This window comes from Chlamydomonas reinhardtii, chromosome 3 (genome assembly GCF_000002595.2).
Source record: "Chlamydomonas reinhardtii strain CC-503 cw92 mt+ chromosome 3, whole genome shotgun sequence".
Classification (NCBI taxonomy): domain Eukaryota; kingdom Viridiplantae; phylum Chlorophyta; class Chlorophyceae; order Chlamydomonadales; family Chlamydomonadaceae; genus Chlamydomonas; species Chlamydomonas reinhardtii.
Window position 1 is genome coordinate 1,116,557 of NC_057006.1, and position 26,379 is coordinate 1,142,935.

At 62.2% G+C, this 26,379-nt stretch overlaps 6 protein-coding genes across 6 annotated transcripts; 4 read left to right on the forward strand and 2 right to left on the reverse strand.

Moving 5' to 3' along the window:
* Positions 1-19: 19 nt before the first annotated feature.
* CHLRE_03g148950v5 (uncharacterized protein) lies at positions 20-4,610 on the forward strand. Its single transcript, XM_001695634.2, has 11 exons — positions 20-582; positions 669-731; positions 828-957; positions 1,715-1,819; positions 1,980-2,083; positions 2,299-2,433; positions 2,728-2,818; positions 3,077-3,168; positions 3,366-3,431; positions 3,623-3,688; positions 4,005-4,610. The coding sequence occupies exons 1-11, from the start codon at positions 538-540 to the stop codon at positions 4,188-4,190; spliced, it is 1,083 nt and encodes a 360-aa protein (XP_001695686.1). The 5' UTR covers positions 20-537; the 3' UTR covers positions 4,191-4,610.
* Positions 4,611-4,789: 179 nt separating this feature from the next.
* Positions 4,790-8,571, forward strand: CHLRE_03g149001v5 (uncharacterized protein). Its single transcript, XM_001695633.2, has 5 exons — positions 4,790-5,219; positions 5,351-5,443; positions 7,290-7,379; positions 7,496-7,776; positions 7,941-8,571. The coding sequence occupies exons 1-5, from the start codon at positions 5,199-5,201 to the stop codon at positions 8,413-8,415; spliced, it is 960 nt and encodes a 319-aa protein (XP_001695685.2). The 5' UTR covers positions 4,790-5,198; the 3' UTR covers positions 8,416-8,571.
* A 310-nt stretch (positions 8,572-8,881) lies between these two features.
* Positions 8,882-12,969, reverse strand: CHLRE_03g149050v5 (uncharacterized protein). The gene is made up of 13 exons (XM_043060484.1): positions 12,861-12,969; positions 12,774-12,822; positions 12,331-12,546; positions 12,120-12,237; positions 11,830-11,920; positions 11,177-11,619; positions 10,957-11,062; positions 10,644-10,754; positions 10,432-10,500; positions 10,281-10,329; positions 10,010-10,166; positions 9,763-9,889; positions 8,882-9,579 (listed from the first exon to the last, which is right to left on the reverse strand). The coding sequence occupies exons 1-13, from the start codon at positions 12,861-12,863 to the stop codon at positions 9,415-9,417; spliced, it is 1,704 nt and encodes a 567-aa protein (XP_042925613.1). The 5' UTR covers positions 12,864-12,969; the 3' UTR covers positions 8,882-9,414.
* Positions 12,970-13,023: 54 nt separating this feature from the next.
* On the reverse strand, positions 13,024-18,056 carry CHLRE_03g149100v5 (uncharacterized protein). The gene is made up of 11 exons (XM_001695519.2): positions 17,799-18,056; positions 17,605-17,699; positions 17,271-17,451; positions 16,870-16,998; positions 16,581-16,658; positions 16,249-16,404; positions 15,858-16,040; positions 15,322-15,504; positions 14,949-15,079; positions 14,626-14,756; positions 13,024-14,388 (listed from the first exon to the last, which is right to left on the reverse strand). Exons 1-11 carry the CDS (start codon positions 17,943-17,945, stop codon positions 14,315-14,317), a joined length of 1,488 nt encoding a protein of 495 aa, XP_001695571.2. The 5' UTR covers positions 17,946-18,056; the 3' UTR covers positions 13,024-14,314.
* A 143-nt stretch (positions 18,057-18,199) lies between these two features.
* Positions 18,200-20,569, forward strand: CHLRE_03g149150v5 (uncharacterized protein). The gene is made up of 2 exons (XM_043060485.1): positions 18,200-19,363; positions 19,768-20,569. The coding sequence occupies exons 1-2, from the start codon at positions 18,317-18,319 to the stop codon at positions 20,008-20,010; spliced, it is 1,290 nt and encodes a 429-aa protein (XP_042925614.1). The 5' UTR covers positions 18,200-18,316; the 3' UTR covers positions 20,011-20,569.
* A 500-nt stretch (positions 20,570-21,069) lies between these two features.
* Positions 21,070-26,371, forward strand: CHLRE_03g149201v5 (uncharacterized protein). The gene is made up of 6 exons (XM_001695631.2): positions 21,070-21,636; positions 21,728-21,853; positions 22,153-22,227; positions 22,392-22,452; positions 22,620-24,390; positions 24,502-26,371. Exons 1-6 carry the CDS (start codon positions 21,425-21,427, stop codon positions 25,563-25,565), a joined length of 3,309 nt encoding a protein of 1,102 aa, XP_001695683.2. The 5' UTR covers positions 21,070-21,424; the 3' UTR covers positions 25,566-26,371.
* Positions 26,372-26,379: the final 8 nt, after the last annotated feature.

Below are 26,379 nucleotides of genomic sequence, written 5' to 3' on the forward strand. Positions count from 1 at the left end.
CTGGACTCCACTTCTCACAGTTCGACACGTGCAGTGCAAGAGCTGCGGCGCTTGTCGGTGCTGGCATTGCACCGCAGCTTGAGCCACTTTGGGCCATGCAGGACTTGGGGCCAGTTGGCTCGCTCCCACGCCAGCACGCGCCAGCCCACGCTGGCCCCCTCTGGGACTTACGGCGCGTCCGCGCGGCGAACATCAAGCCGTGTCGAGCCACGCTGATGTCAGTTTCTAGCGAGACATGAGGAACTGTAGACTGGACACTTTGGACTTCCTCGTCGGGGTGCAGGCCTGCTCACATGTCCCGGCACGCCCTAGTGGCAGCATCTATCACTGTCCATGTCATTCACCTTGATGGAGTCAAATGTGACGCACGAAGATAAGGGCAGCGCCCGCGCGGTGCTTATCAAGTTCATATGTACGGGGGGGGCAACAAGGGCGGGTTGAAATCGTGCTGCGAGTGCGAGGTCCACCCATCATCTGCTCCTTCAGGCAGCGGTCACTTCAAACGTCTGTTGCATTACCGAAACATTACTTATTACGATGCAGGTCTCAATGCGCCCTTCAACTTGCCTGGCGGCCCAGCGGGTGCGCAGAGCGCTGGAAATATTTTCTCGCTGGCAGAGTTGTCACAGACGACTTCACACAGCAATAACGCATTGTATCTTATGCAGGTTTCTACGCGCTGCTTCAAGGCCAGCGCACCGGCCCCGCGTGTGGTCTCTGTGGTAGCGCAGGTAACCCGCTGCTTCGCTGTGGCGCACTCGCACCCGACCTGAACTGGGTATTCCAATGTTTGGAGCATTAAAGTTCTACCTACTGATTGCTCGCAGGCTACTGGCAAGCGGGCACCTGCTGATGCGCCGGTGCCTGCGCTGACTCGCCCCAAGCCCGCAAGCGCGGACAAGCAGGCGCAAGCGCAGGCCCCATCCCAGGGTCCGTCCCAGGCAGCGATTAGCGAGGGTGAGAGGTGGTCCCTACGCGCGTTCGTGGTAACGGGTGTATGTGCCCCGAGCATAGGCGGGGTTCCGCACAGTGGTGTCAGGGTGGAGCCAAGGGTGCGATGGGACAGGATAAGGGGCAGGTTGGCGTAGTCCCGTAGTGTGCAGCGTTTTCCCAACCCCAACATCCAAGGGTGCGCACCAACAGGAACAGGTGCGGACCCCGAAGAGGAGCCTTACACGCCCGGCGCTGGTCGGTCGGATGCTGCCCATAACCCAGACTTCAGCCGTGAATACCATAGCTTAAAAGACTTCAGAGGGTGTCTCGGGCTGCAGTCATAGCGCCCCGATGCATCACAGGCACCTATGCCGCTATGTGAGGCCGCTATCACGCTCAGCCAACGCAGGTGCACACACGCGTACTCACATACCGACATACGTACATACAGACACGGATACAGAATCATTATTAGAGTTTTAGCAGAGCATTACGCACGTACTTGTAGATTTGTCAGGGGTGGTCTGGTGAGGAAGTTCTGGGCCGCCAAAGTTGGGGGGTCGGTCGTCGTCCCTAGGATTCCGCCGGGTCTCGGGAGCCCATCCTGACGGGTTTCGGGAAGGGCCCCACAAGCAGAACTCGGGGCCAAACGTCGCGGCCATGGACTTGCGAAGTCGGTCCTCGCTCCGGCTGACTTTGACCGGCCGCCTATTTGCGATCAATAGGCTGGACGCATAACTGGATAACTTACACACCCGCCCACACGTTGACAACCCCGCAGCCTATATCAAGGCTGCTTCCTCCAAGGAGCGCGGCGAGACTGTTGAGGTGAAGATTGTGGGGCAGAACGAGGGCGGCGTGATGGTGCAGTTCGGCCCGCTGCGAGGTGAGCTCCCGGCTCTGGTGGCACATCCTCTGCATTGCTTGTACGGCTCGCTGGTTAAGCGCGGCGGTTGTTGGCTCTAAAGCCGTGGCAACTTGCCGTGCCGGTGACACACCGTCACGCCGCACCTGCCGCACCTGCCGCTACTGCCGCTGCGTTGCAGGCTTCATGCCCTACAACAAGCTGGACCCGGCCCGCCTGCGCGCCTGCGCCAACGGCGACCTGACCAAGCTCATTGGCCAGCAGATCAAGGCCCGCATCATCACGGTGGGGGCGGATTCTCAGAGCTGGCAGGCTAGAGGGGCTCAGGACGGATTAAAAACAACGCCGGCGGCTCGGGGAGCTCGTCGTGGACGTTGTTGCCACGTCAATGGTAGCAGCGAGGCCCTGTTTGGTAGCTGCGCACGTGCATGCCCTGGCTCAATTCGCTGGAGCCCTGGCCTACAACTCGCGAACGCATGAAACCTGTTTTGTTCGCACAGGCGGACATTGCCCGCAAGGAGCTTGTGCTGTCAGAGCGTCAGGTGGCCGCGGCGGAGGCGCTGGGCCGCGTGTCTGAGGGCGACGTGATTGAGGGCGTTGTGACGGGCGTGGAGGACTACGGAGCCTTCATCCAGGTGGGCTGAGAGGTGGGGGTGGGGGCGGGGGAGGTGCAGTCATGGGATTTGGGGAGAGTGCAGAAGCCAGGGGCTCTCAATGCGGGTCGAGCGGGATCCTTGAAGCTGGGTGCGGCGGGAAACCGGCGCGTATGCTTGTTTGGCTCGATAGTGCTGCAGTTGGGCAATTGAAATGCCGGGTGGTCATCTACATCCGACAGAGCGATACCAAGCTTGCTACTCAGCTAAAGTTGCCGGCGTAAACAAATGCTCTTGCCTGCTCATGCGCCTTCTGGTGCTTCTCTCACCCGTCAGATCAAGGGCCTTCCTGACGTGTTCGGCCTGGTGCACAAGAGCGAGGTGACCTGGGCGCGCATCCTCACCGTGGACGAGGTGCTCAAGCTGGGTGAGTGGAAGCAGGGCGTGTGTGAGGAAAGCCCATGGGTGCATTCGTGTGGTCGCGTGCGTTGGTGTGTGTGTTTTCGCTTCGCGCTCCAACGACTTGCATGGAGATGACCACATGCGCGGGGCACGCCTTGCTGCGGTCAAACAGCAGACGGGCCTGGTCTCCAGGCACACGCCACGCGCCACGCGTCCTGTCTCCCCCATGTTGTGCTCGCCGCCTCTACCCACTCGCCCCTCCTGCCGTTTCTGCCCCCACCAGGCCAGGAGGTCCGCGCCAAGGTGCTGTCTGTGGACGTGGCCAACTGCCGCCTGGCGCTGTCCATCAAGCAGCTCACCACCGACCCGCTCAGGGTGCGCAGGCGGGCAGGGAAGCCAGTGGGCCTGCTGGAAGGTGTCCAGGACGCGGGGACAACTGCTTTTTTCAGATGCCGGTAATCGCCACGGCATCAGTGTTCCCTATGTACTGTATGACTGACTTGCACTGGCTATGCCGCGGCTTGAGTCCCTTGTGTGCACCCGCGGCCGTCGCTGTGTGTGCCCTCCCGCAGATGTCCCTGGATGGTCTGGACTGGGAGTCAGCTGACGTCAGCGCTGTGTCTGAGCCCGAGCTCAAGGTGCGGCCGGGAACTGCGGCGTTGTTGTTGCGGCCGCAGCAGCAGCCCCACAGCAGTGCCGCGCGGGGCACGGGCGCGGCCTTGGGTCTGGGCTGCAGCAGCAGCCCTCAGTCGGGCATTGCTCAGGTTCGAACAGACCTCTGGACCTGGGCAGTACCTGAAGCGTGTGCGCGGCTGCGTCATGTCTGCAGGCACTGGTGGAGTCTCTAGCCAAGTCGCCGGGTGTTACCAACGTCACCGTGACCCGTGTCGCCGTGGTGAGTGCCGGCTGCCGGCCGGCAAGGTTGCTATTGCCCTGGGTATTGTACTGTCATGACATCGAACCGATCTCGCTTCCAGCAAACATGTTGACCTGAACCCCAACCCCAGCAAGCTGTTCTACTGACGTTGCTCCGCCTTCAAACACAGCGGCCCCGCAATGCGCCTACTCCTAACCCTCCCGCCCCCGTTGTCACTTGATACAATCCGTTCGTATTGACACGTCGGCACTTCATACTAGTGATGTAATCTCACTGCGTTCTCCTCATGAACGGCTACCCCACCCCGCCTGGCTGCCGCGTCCTCCGCCCACAGGACCCCCAGCACGTGGCCCAGGAGCTGGAGGTGTACCTGGTGCGCACCGACTCCGACGGCGTGTACGACGCTGTGGCGCGCCTGGGCACCAGCAACACGCAGCTCAAGCTCACGGCGCCCGAGCTCAGCCGCGAGCAGCTCAAGCAGATGCTGCAGCGTGTGGCGCGTGAGGTGGCGCAGGCGTGAGCGAGGCACTCAGGCGGCAGGCTTGGGCTGGGATAGGCGGACGTGAGCAGAGCGGTTAATGTAATGTGTCAGGTTGCTATTTTTGGTGCTCGGGGCCCAAATTTTGGAGAGAGCGGGAGTGTGTGGTATCGAGTGTGAGAGGTTGGGAAACCGAGTGCGAGGACGGGCCCGGAGGACCGGGTAGAATTCATCTCGTACACCAGGCAGTTCGGGTGCGTTTTTGCAGCAAAAGGACAGATAAGGGTTTAGCACGCAAGCAGATTAATATTTCATGCATGTCCAAAGGAGCACCAGGTTGGGGTGCCGCACACGTGGAAAGCGCGGGCAGGCACAGTGAACAGAGGTGCGCACGGTTGCGGCCGCTGCCGGATGTTTTGGGTCGGGTGACAGCCACTGCTGCAATTGTAACGGCGATGCTACGTTGAGTCTTTGTAGACACGACCCAGATGGCAGGGCCGCAGGGATTGAAAGGGTGCGATGCATGCATGATGCCAGGTGCAACCCCCCACCTTCTCAGCAACCCCGCAGCCGCGATGGGTCAGAAGAGGCTTGCACTGTTTCACGAGAGGTAAATACAGCGTCCAAAAGCTTAATCCCTAATAGAATACACTGCTAATGCGTGCAATAAGAAGGCCGCAAGATTCATGTTACGAGCGCGCTCCGCAAGTCTCCGCGGGCCAGCTGTCCGCAACAGCTTGCTCTCAAATCTCTCGCGCTTGCAGCTTCCTGCTGTCGCACACCCGGCACACCTCGCGGCCCTTCGAGGAAGGCGTTGCGATGTGACGGCCGCTGCAGCAGCCGGCGGTTTGAGCCCGCAGCGGGCGAAACGCGGGTCAGGCAGCCGCGCCACCAGAAGCCAATACCAGACAGAAATTGAAGCAGCAGCAAGCGCGGTGCAAGCAGCGCGGGTGGCCCTGACCGCAGCGCAGAGCGAGGCGCGCCAGCAGTTCACGCGCTCATACTACTCTTCTTTACACTCGCGTATAGTCGATGCTGAAGGAACTTACCATGAAGCGCTGCTATCACTTCGCGAGCTGCAAGCCAAGGGGGTAGCTGGGCTTCAGGTTTCTGCGCGGGGCAGTAGCAGTACCACCGGCGCGGGGCCGGCAGCAGACGGTAGCTGCCATGTCGGCGGGAGCTGGGCGGGAGCTGGGCCGCAGCTGGGCGCGCCTGAGCAGCAGGCTGCTGCAGCGACATGGCAGTCCGCGGCGGAGGCTCCGTCTGGGCACGACTTCGAGGTGCTGTGGGAGCTGGTGAGTTGCAGCAGGTAGCAAGCTCTCCGCACCTAATCACCCTCAAATACGGTAACATGCGGCAACGGTACTTGTTCGGGATGGTACTTGCCGACAACCCGGGCTGTTGCCGTGTCACTGTAAGGATACCGTACGCCCCTTCACAGCACCGTATGCTGAGAGGCCATCCCGGACTCACTCCTGTTGTGTTGTGTGTGGTTACAAGGTGGTGAGCACGACGTGCATTCCTGTCCTTGTAGAAACCTAGGCCCGGGCCGGGGGGCCCTTATAACGCCTGCAACACTTATATATGCAGCTAGTTTGGTCCCCGAATGGGGGTGCTTATGCTCCTGTGCTCCCAAATGGAATCTAGTAACGCGGCTAACCTGGCTGGGTCCGCATTCTGCATGACGGCCTGCATTCCGCCTGTAAAATTGATCTCGCTACCCAAACGCAACTGGTCGTAGGCCGTACACCGCATGAGCACATGATTCTCATCTTCGACTTCATTTGCAACACATAGCGGGCAAATCCTCTCCTCCCTAGGTCGTCCATAGGCGCGGTTGGCAGTAAGCGGCCAGCAACATAGGCGGAACCTCATCAAGGCCTTGTGGTGCGCAACTGGTATAAATGCCTACTGTGCCCTTGCATGGTCAGTGGTGCCGCTCCTTCCGCACACAGCCCCATCCAATGCTTGTACTTGCTCATCTGCACGCCTGGTTGCTTGTTGTCTGATGGGAAAGTGCTTGGCTCAGACTGCAGCCGCTCGTGCTTCCACGCCTTCATTAGACTCTCTCGAAAGGCGGATACTATTTGCCCTTCAGGCAGCGGGCTACCTGCTCGGCTCTCCTCCCTTTCCGGCCTGATCATGTGCATACGGCCTTGCCATACGTCTACGCCATGCGCTGAGATAAAACGGAAAAGCCGTGCACACCACCCATCTCCCTCTGGGTGTACTAACCGTCTTGTACTTCATCAATTAGTGCATCGTGAGCTAGGCTATCCTTCTGCACGGCAATCCTGTTGTAGAATCCAATGCAAAGCTTGGCGAAAAAGAAATGGAGTGGTAGTTGTGCTAATTCAGCAAACAGCAGGCGATGCGATGGTCGCTTCGTACCCACTGTCATCCTCATGTACTGCACTTGTAATTTGACGGCCTCGTCTTTCAGGCATGCTTCAAACGGTCCGTGCGCCAGGTTATTGCTGTCACGCCGCCGCGGTGGTGGGCCGCCGTCCAGCATTTCCGCTAATACGTCGGGTCCCCACACTTCACAACCATATGCTAGGATGGAGCGAACTTGCACCTCAAAACAACGCATGCGTATGTCGGGGGAGAAAATCCTCAAACGGTTTAATCTATTAGTAAGCGCGTACATAGCACGCCGCGCAGCCTCACATAGCGTCTCTCTGCAGGCGGCAAAAGCACGTCCAGGGCCGTAGACTAGTCCCAGATACCGTGCCTTGTCCACCGCAGGGATGGGCTGCCCTGCCAGCCGCAGCCCACTGCACTCATCGTTCAATCTACGACGCTCCTGGTCGTCTGAAGTGAACACCAGACGTTCACACTTTGCGACGTTTGCTTTCATACCAAATGCTTCGCAGAAAGTATCTACAAGTGACAACAGGTGCCGCATACGCTCAGGGGTGGTGGCTAGCAGCGAAACATCGTCAGCGTACATTAGGAGCGACAGCTTCTTACCGTTTAACTCAGGGGTGCCCGCTGTGCTTGCAGTGTCCAACCAGTCCTCGTGCGCATCAATATACTCTGCCAAACTCCTGCCCCGTGGCCACACAGAGCACACACATTCTGCCTCCCGTACACACGCCATGCACACCTCTTCGCGCACCCACCCCGCACTCCTTGCAGCTGGAGCCCGATGATGAAGGACCCGAGTGGGAGGCGGGACTCTTGCCGCGTGAGCGTGAGCTGCTGCCCGGCGCTGACCCAGGGCTGCTGGTGAGTGCTTGGGTGCATACCCGCCGCCCGGGCTGACGTGGCGAGGAAGGCTGGTGCTCGCGTCTTCGCTTGGCGCCGATGCCCCGGTCTGCTGCTGTGTCTGCGTGCCCTTGCAGGCGAGCCGAGCCGCCACCGCGCTCGCGCACTTCTCGACGGTGCCGCGCGCTATCCGGCGGCTGCTGAGGCTGCGGCCTGGCACCTTGCTGGCCGGCGGCACGTTCCGCGTGGCGTTGCAGCAGCCGTTGATGGTGATGGCATCGTTCCTGGGCTGCAGCCTGCCGGCTACGGTGGTCATGTGCGCGGAGGAGCCGCGGTTGATGGAGGTGCCTGTGATCCAGCTGTCGGCGGCGCGGGAGGCCATTCGGACGACGATTCGCGTGGCCTGGTGCCCATACGAGTGAGTCAAAATGGGTTCGCAATGAACAACTGTGTTAGTGGGAAGGCGGTCATTCAGGCCGCAGCACTGATGACCTCTTGGGTCCTGCAAGTTGCAACCTCAAACCTCGCTGCAAGTGCCACGCCTTTCTCACGGCTGCTGGTCCGCATTATTGTCGCATTCAGGGAGGATGACGCTACCGCCGCTGCCGCCACGCTGCTGCTCCGAGCACGGCCCGGCCTGGCTCTCGAGCCAGCCAGCGTGCTGCTGGCCCGGGCCGACACGCTGGCCCTCCTGCACTGGCACGTCCTGGCAGGTCTCGGCGGCGGTGAGCTCAACAGGTGGCTCAACCCGGAGGACGTCACCACAACGACAGCGGGAGTGGCCTACAGTCGCAGCCAGAGCCGCGTCAGCGACAGCCACAGCCGGCGGGGCGGCATGCCGCAGCCGCCACCGCATGCAGTGCTGACGCCGTCCGACGCCAATCGCCTGGCAGCGGCAATGTCAGTTCCGCTTCACGTCATGCTGCGCCTGCTGTGGCTGCGTCGCAAACGCGGCAGTTGCGAATATGCCACAAGCGTGCTGCGGCTGCGCTGCCGGCACAACGACGCGAAGGCTGCGCTGGCCAGCGCTGCGTCATGGCCTCGCGATGCCAGGTGACTGGTGGCACGCGCAGTGGGTGGGTGGGCCGCTGGGCTATTCAGATGAGGGGGTTGCATTTGCACCGTGAATGTGTTGCACTTGCATCGCGGATATGGGTTGGAGCCTCAAAAGCACACGACAAGGGTCAGAGGTTGCCTAGTCTTGTCTCATGTACTGACCACTACTGCCGTTCCGTTTGGACCGTCCTCGCCCTATCCCGTCGCACGCAGTCCCGGGGCCCTGGCGGCTGCTGACCTGGTGCCGTCTGACATGGACAAGGTGACGTGGCTCCTCAAGTCCCGCGAGGCGTGGGAGGAGGAGGCTGCCGGCTTCGTGGTCTGGCTAGAGCACATGGACGCCACCTGTGGCCGCTTCGGCGCGAAGGGCGCCAGCACTGTGCACAGCAGCTCGGACGGCACTGCTTCCAAGAGCTTGTGCGCATGGCGCTGGAGGGACTGTGAGACAGGGAGGTTGCAGACAGACCAGAGATGTGATCTTACAAGTTATAGTGCCCTCCACGGGTGCGACATGCCCCATGGTGTATTAGGGCCATCCTTGGCTCTCGCCAACGTGGCGTCCCCACACGCCGAAGCAATGTGTTGAGTTTGCGCCTAGGACAGACGACCACTCAGGACGGCGTAAGAGGGCGGGGCGTGGGCGCAGCCCACTTCTCCCTTGAGAGGGACAGCCACTTTCTTGTCATGCTTGTGTGTTTATTCATGCGCACGGACACACGACTTCCCAAGTCCTCGGCTCCGTCATGCTTAAAGTGATACCGGTTTGCCGTGCTCGTGAGCAAGTAACCATAAATACAATCATGACGGTGCAGACATGCGGCATGTGTGCGGCCCTTGCCAACAGGCAGTGGTGGCCTTTATATGTATGCCATAGCTCCTCTTGCCCTAGGTCCCAACCAATCAACCTTATAAAGCTCATATTGCCGCCATCCTGTCATGCCGCGTGGACACAACAATTCTTGCACTGACCACTTCGCGCGGCCTATCTACTCCATGCAACCTAGGCCAGCTTGCTCGGTGCAGGTGCGACAGATGCCTTGCCACCAGATGTGCCGCCACTGGTTCCAGCTTCAGCAGAGTCGGTTGATGTGTCAACATCCTTGGCGGGTGCGGCTGCGGCATCTGGGCGCCCAGCATTGCGCCGCAGATCCCGCTGATGCCGAACCTGCATGGGGCAGCAGTTACCAATGCTTGCGTTGCAGATAGACACACACGGACTGAAGCCGCACCCCCATGCTCGCATGCGGCACATCCGCAGACGAAGCGCACCCATCTGCAGCACCGTATGCGATCCATATATGATCAACATCAGGCGGCGGCGCGATGGGAACGTGCAGTCCTCTCTCACCTCCATAATGATGACCACGATGACGAACACGCCCAGCAGGACGTGCCACGAGATCCACACCGCGTAGGGGCCCTGCACCAGGAAGGTGCCCAGGCTCACGTTTGCCGCCCCCAGCACCACCGCACACCTGCAGGTGATGGATACGAACGAGGCATCGCGTTGTTCCAATGCTCAAACAGAAGTGACGCGCGGGGCTGAAAGAATTCAGGTTCCCATGGGTTGTGAAACTACCAGCAACCGGCCGTACCTGCCGGTGGTGAGGTGCAGCCACTCCCACTGCATGCGCCAGCGCTCGCCCTTGTGCGGGCGGAAGAAGGCGTTCAGCGGCTGCAGCAGTCCCAGGCCCAGCGCCGTGAGCCCGATGGCGCCGTGGGAGAAACCCAGATTGCTGGGCTTCACACCGCCTGTAGGTACGAGTGGATGGGGTCAGGCGAGCGAGATGCACGCATCAGGGATGAGGTCGGGTGTTTGGATGATTGGACATTGCGCAATTGTTATGCGTGGCCCTCAAACCTCACCTGCCATCACCACCGCCAAACCGACGATGGAAAGCACCAGCCCGGAAATCTGCAAGGGGTGGGGTCGAACAAGGGATGGCCAAGCCGTACACGCAGGAACACCCAACCTGGCAAAGTTTGCAAATCGCCCCTGCCAAGCGCATGGCCACACCTGACAGGCACGATGCAGATTGAACCAAGTCGTGCTCCGCTTGAAGTAGCGCGCGATAAACCAGCCTGCCTGCATGTACAGGTTACCGAAAGGGTGGCAGCGGCACAGCCAGTCAGCTCGCACAAGCTCAGGAGTGCCGCAAGAATCACCTACCGTATGCAGCTGCGGGACATCTGTGGCTGCCGAACTTGGTAACGCTAATATCCTCGCACCTGTAGCAGTATGCCCCACGCAAGGCCCATAAATATGCCGTGCAGATGCGGGTATAGGAAGGTGGAGCCACATGAGCCATCCGGGTAGGGCGGCGTGGCCTCCGGGTCGCCCTGTGTCAGCGCGAGCGGGCGGCACGGGGCATGCAGTTCAATCAGATGGGATAGTGCGCGGCGGACTTCGTGCCATGATGTCTCCAAACCCTGCAGTTGCATCCCCGTGGCGCACAGGCCACACAAACTCCGCGTGGCATCATGGCCCGCTCGCGAACCCCCATGTCCGAATACCCACGCCCGGCCCTGCTGGGGCGCCTACCTGCAGCTCGTACAGGTCGTTGCTGAGGGCGCCACTGCCGCGGAGCTGGCCGCCAAACACCCACACACGCCCGGTCGCCACGTCGTGTGCGACCGCGGGCTGGCCCCTGCAACCACGCCGGCAGCACGGTCAGGTCAGCAGGCGTGTAAGGATGGTCCACACGTAGCCTGGCATTGCTGGGGCAGCAGCACTAGTGTGCGCACTTGCCCCCTGCACGCACCTGAATGCCGGGACCTCCCCCGACGCGCGCAGAAGCAGCCACTCGCCATTGTCAAGATCCAGCACCGGGAGCTGGTCGTCTGGTGCCGACGACACGGAGATGGTCTGCTTGTCGCGCTCGTAACCGCCGTACAGAAGCACGTAACGCCCGCCGTACACTCGCAGCCCGGCGGTTTGGTTCAGGCTGTCGGGCCCCATTATGCCACCACTGCCCGTTCGGCCCGGCCCCATCATCGCCTCCTGAGCCGCCGCGGCGGCCATGTCAGCCGATGTGGGCAGCGACAGGAGAGGGGACGTGAGGGGCACCATGACGCCACGTGTGCGGGGTGTGGGACAGGTGGAGGCCTGCTTCCAGCTTGACCCGTCAAACGTCCAGGCGTCGCGCGCAGGGCAGGGGCCGCCCGTGCCTCCGTTCTGGGCGCAGCCTCCGTACATGACGATCCGCTGCGCGCACCAGGCAACACAGTAAGGGCACCAGGCGGCAGCAGTTGATGGACCAGTTACGTTTTCCTGTCCTGTCCATCCATACATGAGCGCACTCCTGTCCATGCAGCGCGCCGCCATCCCGGTATTGGCGGGGCAATCACGCACACGTGTGCGCACGCACGTGCCTACCCGGCACCACCCACCATGCAAACGGCACCCCCCACACACCTCGTCGCTCATGACGGTGCTGCTCACGATGCAGCGTGAGTGCGGGCCCGTAGCATCGTACGAGTTTATGGCGCCGTGCACAAGGACCCACCTGCGTGCAGTCCAGGAGTGTGAGCCCGGTGAGCTTGTGAAGAGTCCTGGCCACTCGCGTCCTTCAACCTACTCACTTCAACCTCCTCGCTTTCTTCAACGTACACATACTGCTGCCGAACCACGCTCATGGCCCATGTTGCCAACAATCACGTCCCATTGGCACGCGCCCCCATCAGGGCGCCCATCGAGCCCCCTACCTCTCCGCCTGTAGGTCATAGTAGTGAGTGGTTGAGTAGCGCCGCTTGGAGGAGAAGCCGTGCGACAGCCAGAAGCGGCTGCTGTGCGGGCCGCCCGGGACCGAGGGCGCGATGCCGCCTGCGCGCAGGTGTAACCAACAAATGACGACATGTTTCTTACCCACGCGGCTAATGCACATGCATGCAACGTACGGCCGTGCGTGTCACGCACCTGCGGAGCCGTACACCGTGTTGGGCGGATCCCCCGCTTGCGGCAGCTGTCGCCACGTGACCGAATCCAGATCCAGGGCCCATATGTCGGAGAACACGGCGGAGCCCTGCCCAGTGGCCACAACCAGCACACGTGTGGGGCGCGCAGCCGTGCTGCTGCCCGAGGCACTACTGCTGCTGTTGACGTACAGGCCGTACACGAAGGTGTGCCGGCCAGCTGCAGCACAGCGCAGCAGGGCAAGCAGTGCGCAAGGCACAAATCAGCACAACAAGTACTGGGCCACGTCATTGAATTAAAACCCTGGTGGCTTACATGCAGCTGTAGCTACTTGTGCAGTATTCCGTGGAGTTAAGCTCACCTGAGCTCCCGCGGCATGTACACCTGCACAGCCCCCGCCAACCCGTCCGAAACCCTCCCGGCAACGCCCTTCAACGCCCGCTGACCTGGGCGAGGCCCGGTCACGTTGAGTTGTCGCCAACTCTGGTTGTTCAGCTGGAAGACCCAAACATCGTTCAGCGCGACTGACTCGCCATCGCTGCCACCGAAAAGGAACAACTGCTCTGTGAACGCATCGTGCACAAGGGCAGCTCCACGCCGAGGCGAGGGCTGGTTCGCAGCTGACGTCTGCAGTCGTGACCACGATAGCTTTGTGGCGCTTGGGAGCGCCAGCACAGACAAGAACGCCACAGACAGAAGAAGACTGACCCGCATTTCCGTTGTTCGCAGCTCGCAGTGACACTGGTATGCAGCAGAAATAGCAATGACGGAGTACAATGATACCCGTGGCTTATATCGCTGGCTTCAATGCGGCAAGAGCGAGGTTATGCCTAAGGTTGGACTCGACTGAGGGCTCAGCACTCGAGTAGCCAGCGCGAGCTTCGCTCCAGTTGGCAAATGTTTGCCTGTTCCTACTCTGCTCAATGCCAGCATGGTGTAACCGCTCCTCGGACCTCGAGCGTGCTGCCGTGCCCGGTTGAAACCGACACGTACCCGCTAGGGAGGCCCTCAATCCCCCCCTCTGCGATTTCCTCCCCAGAGCACAGCAATGTACCCCCACGGAGGCAAACAGCGGCAAACAGCCTTACAGCCGAACGCACTCACTGTAGCGCTCAGCCCCTGCCTACACCACAGCAGCCCTGAGCCGGTGAAGTCAAGTTTGCTCGCTACTCGTGCTGCCCGTGCGAACCATACCAGCTTCCATCCTGAGGCCGCGCGCACGCATTTGCAGGCGCCCAGTCACATGCCATCCTAACGGCTAACGCTCCTCCACAAAAGAATCACATACACATGGTGCCTCCGAGACATCACAAACACGCACGCACGCCACCGGACAATCGACACACGACTTGGTGGACAGGCTGGGTCCAATGCACACTCTGGGAGCCTGAGCCCCTCCCAAAACAGTCCAAACAACGCTGCTGTCGCAGCACCGCACGATAAGGCCACGTCGCTTAACAAACAACACATTCCCTCCACCGTGCGCAAACCAGGCATTCATGATGTCACCGCCCTGCCACTTCTGGGTATTGCGGTCATCACCATACTGCTGCTGGTGATCCATTGCACCTGCCTACAAATAACATCGCATTGCCAACACCGCCTCCACAGCGCGGCAAGAGCAGCACCGAAGGCGCCACCATGCTGTTATGTGAATATGTTGCCGGCATCCCTCAAACCAAGTCCGACAAGAACTAGTATGGACTTCTTGCACGGAGCCGAGGGCCGCCCGTGCACACCGAGTGCTCCGATGACACACCCTGTGCATGGAGGTCACCGTCGCAATTATTCCGACCTTGCTTACCACATCACGCTTTCCGCTCATCACCAGCGTCCGCAAATCCCGCCGCTAAGCTGCTACTGCCCCCGTGCTGGTGCGCCTGCCGCCATAGCCGCGTCCCGCCACGACTTGCTGCGCGCCTCCGCTCCACGCCGCTCCCAAGCGCGCGCGTGCCAGCTGCTGCGTCCACCACCTCCGCCTGCAGCTTTACATCCAGTTCTCACCGGCAACCCGACGGTTGTAGGCGTTCGAGGGCGGCAGCTTCGAGAGCGTGTCCGCACCTGTTAGCGTAGGGTTGTACAATGGCACATTCGCGGGTCAGTGCATCGACAGCGCATTGCCCCCAAGTCGTAACAGTGAATCGCCCACACGCCGCCCAAGTCAAACCCTTGCCCCGACCAGCCTGTGTGCCACTCACCCCACCCCACCTCTCTCTGTCTCCCCATGTTCCTCCCGGGCAGTCCTTGCACCGCACGCCCCTCCGCTAGCCCCCTCCCCTGCCCCCTACGCCGCCTCACCCTCGGCGGTGCGCACGACCACGTCCGAGTAGTGCCGCAGCCACACGCCCTTGTAGTCCTGCTGCGGCCGGATGATCTTGGTGTCCGGGTCCGTCAGCGACTCGCGCCAGTGCGCGCAGTAGCCCACAATGCTGCGCAAGGGAGGCAGGGAGGGAGAGGCGTGGCGAGGCGTAGGGCACGGTAGCTGACAGTGACAGTGGTGTCAATGCCCAATTTGCATGCCCACAGCCTGTGGCCGCTGCCTAGAGTGCGGCGGCATCCTCCGCAATCCCGCATTGTGGGCTGTCGGGACTCCGGACCTCTGCTGCCACGCTGCCACCTACCGTGGGATGGCGAACAGCACGGTGAAGAACTGCGGCGGGAAGCCCAGCGCGCGGTAGACCAGGCCGCTGTAGAAGTCCACGTTGGGGTACAGCTTGCGGCTCACAAAGTACTCGTCAGACAGGGCCGCGTCCTGCGGTGTGGGAAAACGTGGCACAACAGAGGCGGGTCAGCAACCATGGCTCTTCTGCACCCACCCGCCCCGCCCCATCCAGCGTCCAGCACCGGCTTTCCCCTCCACCTTGGCACGACCCTCCACCTTCTCCAGCGCCCGCCCTTCTCCAAAACCAATTCCGTGCAACCTCTTCCTCCAACCTCCCTTCTCCAACATCCCGCCCTGCACAGCCATACATTGCCGCACCCAGCCGCCCTCACCTGCAGCGCCTTGGCGATCTCGATGAGCGGGTCCACGCCCACCAGCGGGAACACCTCGTTCTCCGCCACGTCCTTAATGATCTTGGCGCGCGGGTCGAAGTTGCGATACACTCGGTGGCCAAAGCCAAACAGCTTCTCCTTCTTGTTCTTGACGCCCGCGATGAAGGCCGGGATGTTCTCAACCTGTCACCCGAGGGCGAACAGCAAACGCGACATGAGATTGCGGTCCTGCACAGGCCTGCGCGCAGCGCGTGTCCCTTTGCTCCCGGCTGTAACGGTAGGTCTACCACAGTAAGTCCACTACCCAGAGCAACAAGCTCGCAAACACACACACACACACACACGCTTGGCGGCCTTTCGTTCGTGTTTTAACACACACACACACACACGCATACACAAACACACATAGAACACAGCCCTGCGCACCCCTCCCCCTTGCGCACCCTTGACCCAACACGGTGACATGCGCGCATGCCGCATGCCACCCCATCTGCGTCCACCAAGCGGAACCGCACCACCCGCCAGCCCCCACCCACCGAGCCAATGCGCGCCAGCATGCGCAGCACCGCCTCGTTGGCTCCGCCGTGCAGCGGGCCGTACAGCGCGCCCACCGCACCCGCCACCGCCGTGTACACGTCCACGCCCGACGAGGCCAGGTGGCGCACGGCGGCCGTGGAGCAGTTCATCTCGTGCTCCGCGTGCAGGAGGAACATAATGTCCTGAGGGGGGGCGGGGCGGGCGGGGAGCGGGGGCCAGGGCAGGAATGGAGCGGGGAGGTGCGGGTTCGGGTGCAGGAGCGGATCCCTCGCAGGGATGCACGAGGCGCACTTTGGGCCTGAGGGTCCGCACACGGCAGTTCTGCAGTACTGGGTCTGCCCTTGGGTCCTGCACCGGTAGGGCAGAGCCCCGTCCCGCCGCTGCTCTCACCAGCGCGCGCGCCAGGCGCGGGTTGGGCCGGTACTGCGGGTTGTAGCCGCCGTCCAGCATGTAGAGGAAGTTCTCCGTGTAGTCCAGCCGCTGGTTGGGCGGCGCGGCCTTGCGACCCGTGCTTTTGTGGTAGGCCATGGCGGCGATGGTGGGGATCTAGCGGGTTGTACGAAAGGTGCGTGTGGGGACGAGGCGGGAGGCAGGCGGTGCGGTGAGCGAAGCAAGAAGGGCGCATGGCGCTGTGCCCTCAAGTAGCGCTGCATGCGGACCGGGCGTGTGGCCGCCGGTGCCCCTCTTCTTCTGTTCCCCAGCTTGCGCTGCCCCGTCCTCACCTTGCCCAGCAGCCGCACGATCTGCTTGTCCTGCATCTCGCGCGTCTTGTACACACCCTGGCCCGCCAGAGCCGGGTTCTGCACAACAGGACCCGGCCGTGATGGTACGCCCAGTCAGCATATCTCCAGTGGGCACCTCAGGTGCACGCACCACTCAACACATGATGGTGCGATACTCGGCGCGCTAGGAGCCAATTGCAACAGCCCGCAAGCACGAGCCCACATGGCCATCTCCTCCTCCCAGCCATCTCCTGCCCCTCCACATCCCTCCCGGACTGCTGTCACTCACCGCCTCTGGGTGCATGGCGGACAGCGCGCAGATGCCGGTCATGAGCACGCCCATTGGGTGCGAGTCGTGCGGCATGGCGTGAATCACATCAATCACCTCCGTCGGAAGCGCCGTGTGCCGCATCACAGCCTGTAGGGGCAGGGGCAGGGGATGGGCGGAGGCGAGGGTGCTGCGGGTTGGGAGGCAGAGGCACGAGGTAGGGGTGTGGCGCAGTAAGGCGCCGGCTCGGCGCCGTTCTCAGTCAAGGGCGGCACCACAGGTAGTAATAGAGCAGGGCACCCATAGGAACTAATAGAGGCAGAGATGCTGTCGGCATGGGACGCATGAAAGCAAACAAGGCTGCAGACAGGCGATGTGGGAGTACGGAGGGCACGTGCAGCCGAAACCGCCATGGAAGTTACCTCGTGGAACACCGACAGCTGCGACTGCGTGGGCAGGCTGCCATAGAGAACCAGGTACGCCACCTCCATCATGTTTGATCGCGCAGCCAGCTCCTCAATGGGGTAGCCACGGTAGCGCAGAATACCCTTGTCGCCATCGATGAAGGAGATGCGCGAGATGACGGCGGTGGTGTTTGTGTACCTGCGCCGAGAGGGGGCCAATTATGCTCAAGGACCCATTCATGGCGCTTTTACAGCTGTCGTCGCCGGGGCTGGGCACGCGATCACAGGTGTCGACGGTTTCAGGGCTTGAGTGACTCAAATGCCGACACACCCTAACGGCCCCCGCACTTGCCCAGGGTCGTAGGTGCGCAGGCCCACGCCGTCTCCACCGGCCTTAATCTGCTTTAGCGCCTGGGCGTTGATGGTGCCGCCATCGGAGATCTCGAGCTGCGTAAACAAGGGCCAAGTAATAAGCTGGCAGTTGCCATCGCGGAGGGCTGACCCCGCAAGTGCCCCCTGCTGAGCCTGAATGCACCAGCAATTTACCGTGTACTTCTTGCCAGTGCGGTTGTCGACAACTGTCAGCGTTCCGCGACCACCGGCCGGCGCGGGCCGCTGCTCCTCTTCACCGGCCGTGGGGGAGAGCTGCATACCGCACATCTGCCTAGACAGAACATCCAGTCGGCTGGACATCATGTTGTTCCGCGTCTCAACACCGACGTTTCGCGGGCTACGAATTGTCAGGAGTTGCGAAACCCCTTCCTTCTGCAAGTGGACCTCTGTGTGCGGTTTGGGCTGCACAATGATAACAGTGGAAGGTATTGTGTAATTAAGCACTGGGAGGGCGACTCGGGGGCTTGACCTGGCGGGGCTCTTGCGATTGGGGCACAGTCAGCCCGGCCCAATCGAGGCAAATGTCTTAGTCCTCGGCTTACTTCCATGACACCCTGGACGCAATCAAGAACCTCCAAACGCTGTCGGAGCAGAGTTCAGGCACAAATTAAAGCAGCACGCGGTGCACGTTCTCAAGACATTTCGCTGCACCAACCCAAAACGGCACCGCGATGAACCGCCCTTTTCGCTTATCATTGAGGAAACCAGCTTCTAGTAACCGAGGAGTAAATCTTCCTGACCGCCAGCCGAGCGCGCCTCCGCCGCCAGTGGCGTCCGCCCCAGCCCCAGCCACACAGCAACCACCCGCAACACCCCGCCCCGCCCCGCCGTCCCCGCTTGACCGCGTGTTGTCCAAGGCGGCCAACAAGGCCCGCCTCTCCCACCCCGCGGCGGAAGCCGCAAAGGCCCCGCCCACGCCAGCGGCATCTGGGCCGGCCAAGCAGCAGCCCATCAGGCAGACCTCATCGCAACAGGGCAAGCAGGCACAACAACAAAAGCAGTTGCGCAAGCCGCAAGCCAATGCTGCTACCACCAGCGGCAAAGCCGCAGCGGCCAAGTCCAAAGGCGCCGCGCGCGGAGCGGACGGGTTGCTCGATGATGAGCTGTTTGCGGGCATCACTGAAAAGGAGCGGGACGATGTGTGGGAGTCGCTGAAACTGGAGGTGGAGGGCGATGAAGCCGACCTGTGGGATGAGGATGACGAGGGCGTGTCAGGGCCCAGCCTGGCACGGCGGAGAGCGGCCCCCGCCTCTGCGCGGGACGACGGCAGCAGTAGCAGTAGCAGTAGTAGCAGTAGCCGTCTTGACGCCGCCGACTCCACGCCCGTGGCTAGCTCCTCGGGCTTCAAGGGCTTCGGCCGGCCGCCAGCAGCTCGCGGCGCAGCAGCGGCAGCGGCAGCTTCCGCCTCCACGTCCGGGGCGGCAGCAGCCGCGCCAGCGGCTGCCAGCACCAACATCGGGAGCAACGCAGCCTCCGCAGCGACCAGCAGCAACGGCAAAACTGGCCCTCGAGGCCTGGTGCCGGCCGTTCCTGCCTCCGCCAGCGCCTCTGGCCGCATGCGCGTGTTTCTGTTCAATGCGGAAGAGGCCAAGACGCGAGCGCTGCTGGAGGAAACGGGGCTGGCGAGCCGGGTGGAGGTGGTGGGCGACCTGAGGGCCTCGGACGCCATCCTGGCGGCCAAACTGGCCAAGAACGGCAAGCACGTCAACCTGACGCAGGTAAGGGGCGAGGGGAGGTGGGAGAGGAGGGGAGGGGAGGGTTCGGTGGGATGATGTGGCATGTTGGACTGGGCGGGGCAAATGGGAAGAGCCGGGGCGTTGGCGATTCTGCTGGGGATGTTGGCGTCGTGCGAATTTGGTTGCGGCGACGACACTGGCCTGGGCACCAGTCAGTTGCGCAGCGTTGCGAGTTGAAGGCCCAATGTAGCAAGGCTGAATGGAGTCAGGGTCCCCATTTCACGTCACATGCTCCTTGTATGCCGGCAGCTGTGGTGATGTAGTGTAACAAAGATGACACAACCCCTCGCGCGAAATGTGCATACCCTTTGCCAGCCCACATGCCAGCTCGCAAGCTCACAGCCCCCTGTCTGCTGTTCACGGTATCAAACTTAACACAACCCCAGGCGGAGAAGACGGCTGCCAACGCGGGTATTCCATTCGTGGTAGTGGGCCGCAACTTGAGTGCGGACAACCTGCGCACCGCGCTCACAGCGCTGCTGGAGCCGGGCTCAGAGGCAGCGAAGGCGGTGGCGGCGCGGGCGGCGGCGGCGCGGACGCCCACGGCTGCGGAGCTGCAGGCGGCGCGAGTGGACATGATGCGAGGGCTAAGGGGGCTGGCGGCCGGGGGCGGCCCGCAGCAACAGTAGGGCAAACACTTCTGGCAGTCGCAGAGCGGGGCTGCAGTGGATCTGTGCAGACACTGGGCCGGCGGCCATCGGGTGCGTGTAATGCACGTCCAGTGGGTCCATTCCTTGCGAGTTCCGCTACTCGGCCCAACAGTGATCTGTCCGACATGTGTAACGGTATAGGTGTTCGCAAGCCTGGGGTGCTGGACGAGGCGGTGGTCAGCCCAACGTATGCAAGGGGTGCTGCACGGGGCGCTGTCCGTGACGCGATTGAAGGGATGTCGGCAAGGGCTTGATCAGACCATGTGTCGAGTTGGTGGCATGCATGCGGTGTCTACTCGTGTTGGGTCGGGTGCAACCAGTGCACATTAAGGCACGTGGCGTTTGGTGCACGTCGGGAAATATGCATGCAAATTTACGGTCCTAGCGGGCTAGCGGCGCTTGCCCAGGGCTGGGCTGATGACCTGGTGGCGCGCAGGCGGCTACCTATGAACCTGCGGACCCACAGTTGTGCACATTGCACACGAGTCTGGTGTGTGTAGGTCCATGGATGCAAGAATACGTGTAAGCTGTCTGTCCAACATAAGCAGCAGCTTGAGTTTCGGACACCGGCATGGCTGGGCGGATGACCGTTGCCGGGCGGCTGAAGTAGTATTCAGCTGACTCGGCACCAGGGGTGCTTGGAACACCCCTGTCCACACCACATTGCAGTGGGCCAAAGCGTGAAAGCGGCCAAGCCGTATCCAGCCGTATCTACCAGCTTTCATAGTCCTTAAGCCGCTAGGCCCCAACCCCGCCCTCTTCTGTCAGCCCAGAAACCAGCTACATGTAAGCCGCTGCACGTAAGCGGCAGCTGCAGCCGCAAGGGGCTGCACAGGACCCGTTCAGCGTGCCGAACTGACAGGCGGTTGTCGATGTGGCATGGGCAACAATGTGCATCAATCTTGCTTGCCAGGGGTTGATGCCAACTTGATAATAAGGCGGCTTAAAGTGCTACCTCCTACCCCGGCTTCTGACGGATGCCAGGATGCACTCAGTCGACTAAGGTACTAATGCCACACTTGTAGTTTGAATGAATAAAGCGATATTTGAAGATAAATCTGCGGCTGCTAGCGTCCCGAAAGGAGCTGGTTTTGGAGTGAGGTTGGAGACCCTGCGGGCGACTTCGAGGGCATGCCCTCGCCCTGGCCTCGCGCCGAGGCCTTTCGTGTTGAAGTCGCCCGTGACCCACCAAACAAATTGCATTAACAAACATATTAGCATACCAGCATCATCAAAACTACAGGCAGCAGGGCGTGCGACCTACCCGAAAAGCCATTCTCGCTTCAGTCACCTGCAAAACTCGACTTCGGCCAGGCCTAACATGCTATGTGGCATCACATGCTGACTGAAACAGAGCGTAGCTAGCGCAAGGCCTTTCGGCGGCCAACCGACGATGACCGCTGCGTCGGCGAAGGACGACAAAGGGGCGGTGGCTGCGAAGGATAGAGCGACTGCAATTGCAAAACAGTCATCCAGCGGCGACATGGCTGGTGCAAGCGGCAAGAAGGGCAAGGCGCCCAAGCAATCCCGGAAGTGGAGCGCAGCGGAGATAGACGCGGTACTTAAAGCCGTTGCGGCGCTAGGCAGCAGCGATGAAATAAACTGGTAAGGCTGCATGACTGGCATAACTGCATAACTGTTGTTGTCCAGGTCCACTGCGGCTGGACGTCACGTTGCGGGCACTCCTGTTTTGCAGGGTGGAGGTGGCGAAGAGCGTCCCGACACGCTCCGGCAACCAGTGCCGCGAGAAGTGGCGCAACGACCTGCGGCCCGACATTTCCAAGGAGCCATGGAGCAGCCGCGAAGAGTACATCGTGTGCAGGTGGGTACCGGAACAGGGGAGAGGAGGAGAACAGCGGATGGGCTCCGGCGCGTTACGTGTCAGGCCTGGCCCAGTTGCCGCCGGGTGCCCGCGCTGCAGTACCGGAGCGTGACCCACTTGCGGAATCGTGGGGACATCACACTAGGGCCGCAAAGGGCTGCAGACGGGTGTCTCGTACGCATTCCAGCTGCTAGCTCAGCAGTCGGGGTCAGCACACGCACCACCAGGGCGCTGAACCATACATCATCGGCCGGGCGTTCCCTGGATCCTCAAATACGGTACGCCAATCACTCTTGCAGGGTGCACTGCCAAGTGGGCAACCAATGGGCTGACATTGCACGGTTCCTGCCGGGACGCGCGGAGAACTCGATAAAGTGAGTGCCATGGATCTAGGGCGGAGCGCTAGAACTTTGGAAGAGTGTGGGTGTAAGCTGTGTGCATTTTGGGGTTCTGGAGACCGAGGCGTCGCCTTTGATGCACACCAAGCTGCCTGTCTTCATAACCGTTACCATGCCCTGCACTCATAATAATCGCGCAGGAACCACTACAACGCGACACTGCGCTCAAAGGCGGAGGCAAAGGGTACCTCCCTGCTGTGGGTGAGTCAACCTGTCAGCCCAACCAGCCTCTGCGCGCTCTCCGCGCTTGCCCCCTGGTGCACAGATAATCACACCCGCATCTGCTTCCAATCCTCATCTTACATACCCAGTGCCGCATCCTGCCTCCGTAACACATGTACGCGATCCGTGCACTGCTGCGCGCGCAGGTGTACGGCAAGCAGGTCCTGGCCAACGGCGGCTGCACCTCCCTGGAGCTCTTGAACCGGGCGCTGCAGATGTACGCCGACATACCCAACGTGGAGCCCCTAGAGTCCTTCGCCGTCGACGACGAGACCCTGGACATTGGCGGAGGCGGTGGCAGCGGCGGCAGTGGTGGGCGCAGCGGCGGCGGCGCACTGCGACCGGTGGCGCGCGGCGGTAGCCTGTCGGGTGCCGGGCGCCGGCCGCGGAAGAAGCACCGGCGCTGGGGCAGCGGCTCATCAGATGAGACCGAGTCGGGGGAGGATGTGCTGTCTAGCTTCTCAGACTCAACCGACACGGAGGGCGGCGGGCGCACATCGCACCGTGAAAGCGCGGGCGCGCGGGCGGCCTATGTAGCAGCCGCAGCGGTGGCCGCGGCGCCGTGCGTCCTAGCGACAGACGAGGCGGCGGCGCCGCTGGCCCCGGCGGTGCCGGCATCGCCAGCTGCTGGCACGCTCGCAGCAGGCGGCTTCCCAGCACCGTCGCCTACGCCGACGCCGTCCGGCCGACACCACGTGTGTGCGGTGCGGCATGGGCCGGCAGGCAGGTCCCCCATGGCTGCTGCGCGGCGTGCCGCGGACACTGCGGCAGTGACCACGGCCACCGCACTGCCGCCGGACCCCTTCAGCGGCGCCTGGTGTGACGCAGGCGGTGGCCTCTGCAGCCCGGGTGGCTTCGGCAGCCATGCGTCGCTTGGCGATGACTGGCTGAAGCACGAGGGCGGGGAGCTGAGCCCCACTGCCCTTGGCTTCCACATGTCTCCTCGCGGCGCTGCCGATGTTGTCAGGGACTTCTTCGGCGGACCGGGCCCTGACGCGCCGCAAGCACGCAAGCGTTCGCCCACCGCGGGCGCTTCGCCCACTGTCGATGCAAGCAGCGCTGGTGCGGGGCTAGGCACAGCTGCAGGCGGCATGAGCCGCGCGGGCTCAGGCCTACACCGCAGCCGATCGGCCTCTAAGACCGGTGCCGCTGCCGGCATGCGGCTGTCGCTCGGCGTGGTTGCGTACTCGCCAACGGGGCGCACGTCCCCGCCGCCGCCACCCGTGGTAGTCATGTCGGAGTGTGATGTCTTCTGTATGCCGCCGTCCTACCACCCAGCCCTCGACGGCTCCAGTCCACACCCGTTGCTGGGCCCCGTTGCCCCACAGCAGCAGCCGCTGCAACAGCAGGCGCAAAGGCACGAGGGTCCGGCCTTCGCCGGCCAGCTTCCGCACCTGTCACCGCGCGGGCTTTGTCCAGCAGGCCAGCGTGGTGGGGCCGTGAGCAGCGCCATACAGCGTGGCTGCAGCGCTCGCCAGCTGCAGCCGCAGTCCAATCCGGCACCACTACACGCGCTTGGCGCAGGGCCTGCTCGCACTGCCTCGCCGCCGTCACACATGGCCGTGGAAGACACGCTCATGGTCGCAGCCTCGCAAGGCCTGGACGACTTTGTCGCCGACCTCGGTGACTTGAGCGATTTGGGTAACATCGGCGATTGTGGCGGCACCTGCTCTGCGGGCGCCCTGCGTGACACAGGGGACGCCGGCAGAGCAGCTGGCGGTCGGGTCGCTGCCGGTGCGTCCACGCTGTCTATGTCGAGCAGCGATGAAGCCGCGGGCGGTGCGCTTGGGGCCGCAGCCGTCACAAGCGCCAAAGTGTGCGCGGCGGCTGGCGCCGCGGCAGCATCATCCTGTGTGTCCCCGCCGCTGCTGTCCCCTACCGAGCGATGGCACAAGAGCATTTTTGACGAGATGGGAGGTGAGCATAGATGATGCATTGCTGCTCGTATCACCCGGGGTCTGTATTGTTGATTCAGTAGTTGAATGATGCGTCGCCATTTGCTGACACTCCGCGTTTCTCCCCGTGCAGACGGTGTCGAGCTGGCTGAACTGCTGGCAGACATCCACTGCGACGGAGCCGCGGCGGCAGCAGCGCTGTCCATCCGACCAAGCTCAGGCGGCGGTGTTGAAGCCGCAGCAGTGGCAGAGGCCGCCGTGGGCAGCGGTGATGGCAGTGGGCATGACCACAGCGATGCCGTACGCTTGCAGGACCAGCTGAGGCTACGTGCTAATTCGCTTCCTGGAGTGCTCGCAGCGGCGGCAGCGGCGGCGTTGAATCCGCTCGGCATGGCCGCATGCGGCGGCGGTGCAGCTGGGTGCCCGCCTGGAGTCATGCAGCTGTTTCAGAGCGGCCTGGAGGTGACTGGTGGAGGCGCCGCTGCAGGGCTCTCAAACCTGCCACTGCCGCTGCAGGCGCTGCAGCTGCTGCAGCTCCAGCAACTCCAACAACTGCAGCAGCTGCAGCAGCGGCTACAGCAGCAACAACAGCGCCAGCAACATGTCACTGCGGGTACTGACGGCACCAGCGGCGCAGCGGCCCACCTGACCGGTGCCCACAACAACGCGCCAGCACCAACCACCACGGCCTCCATGGGCAGCACTGACCCATTCGTTGTAGGCGCCTGCGCCTCGGGATCTAGCAGCCACCGCACCTGCAGCGCCTCGCCACCGTCCGCAGCTGCAGCTACCCTTGGTACTGGCGCGTCAGCGCAGCCCGCGCCGTTGCCGCTGCTGCCACAGGCGGCATCAGCCATGCTTGTGGCAGCGGCGGCAGCTGCTGCTCTGCAGCAACAGCAGCTGGTCCACCACCCGCTCGGAGTGCCAACGTCCCAGTGCACAGCTGCCCTCAAGTCCAGCGTCCTGAAGGCCAGGGCAGCGGCCGCAGCCGCAGCCGCCAGCTGCCTCCAGCAGCAGCAGCCGGGCACACTTCTCGGAATTGGCGGTCCGCTGTCTTTGGCGGCTAGCGCAGTGGCGGCCGCGGCTGCGGCTGCGGCGGCAACGGCACCGCCTCCGACGCGAATGATTCCCATCGACCAGGGCGGCGTGGCGCTGCCGCCTTCGCTGATGCAGCAGCAGCGCCACATCTCATTGTAACAACACCAGTAGAATGTGACTGACCTGACATGACAGACGGGTGGCGTAAGAGGATACAACAGTTTACAACCTTATCAGGCTTGAGGTTTTGGCTAAAGGATACGCGGCAGGTGATGTGAGCAGGCTTGTGGTAGATGTGATACGAAGCGACGGCAAGGGTTTGGAGCTGTGTGTGCTCGTGATGGGTGTGTCAGTATGTTTGCTTGGGCCCTGTAACATGTGGCACCAACGCTAGGCACGGTCTGAACTTAGATGCACATTCTGGTATACACAGTACTGGCACCAAACGCTTCAACGCTGCCAAGTGTCAGTGTCCCACACGCCGCCGCGCACTCTCATCTCATTCACCTTTTGAGGGATCAAGTTCATTGGCAGGAAGACAGACAGGTGGTAGGTCTGAGAGACGAGGAGCCGTTAGTTGCAGTACGCACCAATGACGGATGCGCGCAGGGAAGGTGAAGGGCAGCACCAAGGGCAGCACTGCCGGTGTGTGTGTGTGTGTGTGTGTTGTGTGTGTGTGTGTGTGTGTGTGTGTGTGTGTGCGTGTGCGTGTGTGTGTGTGTGTGTGTGCGTGTGCGTGTGATATGTGCGGCAGGTGCATGGCAGCAAGGGAAGCGGGTCAACCGCTCGACAGACACCCCTGGCATGGATTTGCAATGGATAGGTACAGCCGCACAAAGTGCAGTGCTGAAGTGCTGCGCGGATTTTAAGACACGGTAGCGATCGGTATTTACAAGTCCATGAAACGATTTGAAGCTGAGGGCTGAATGGCAGCAGCACTTCAAAGGAATGGCGTCCGTACGGTACGGTACGG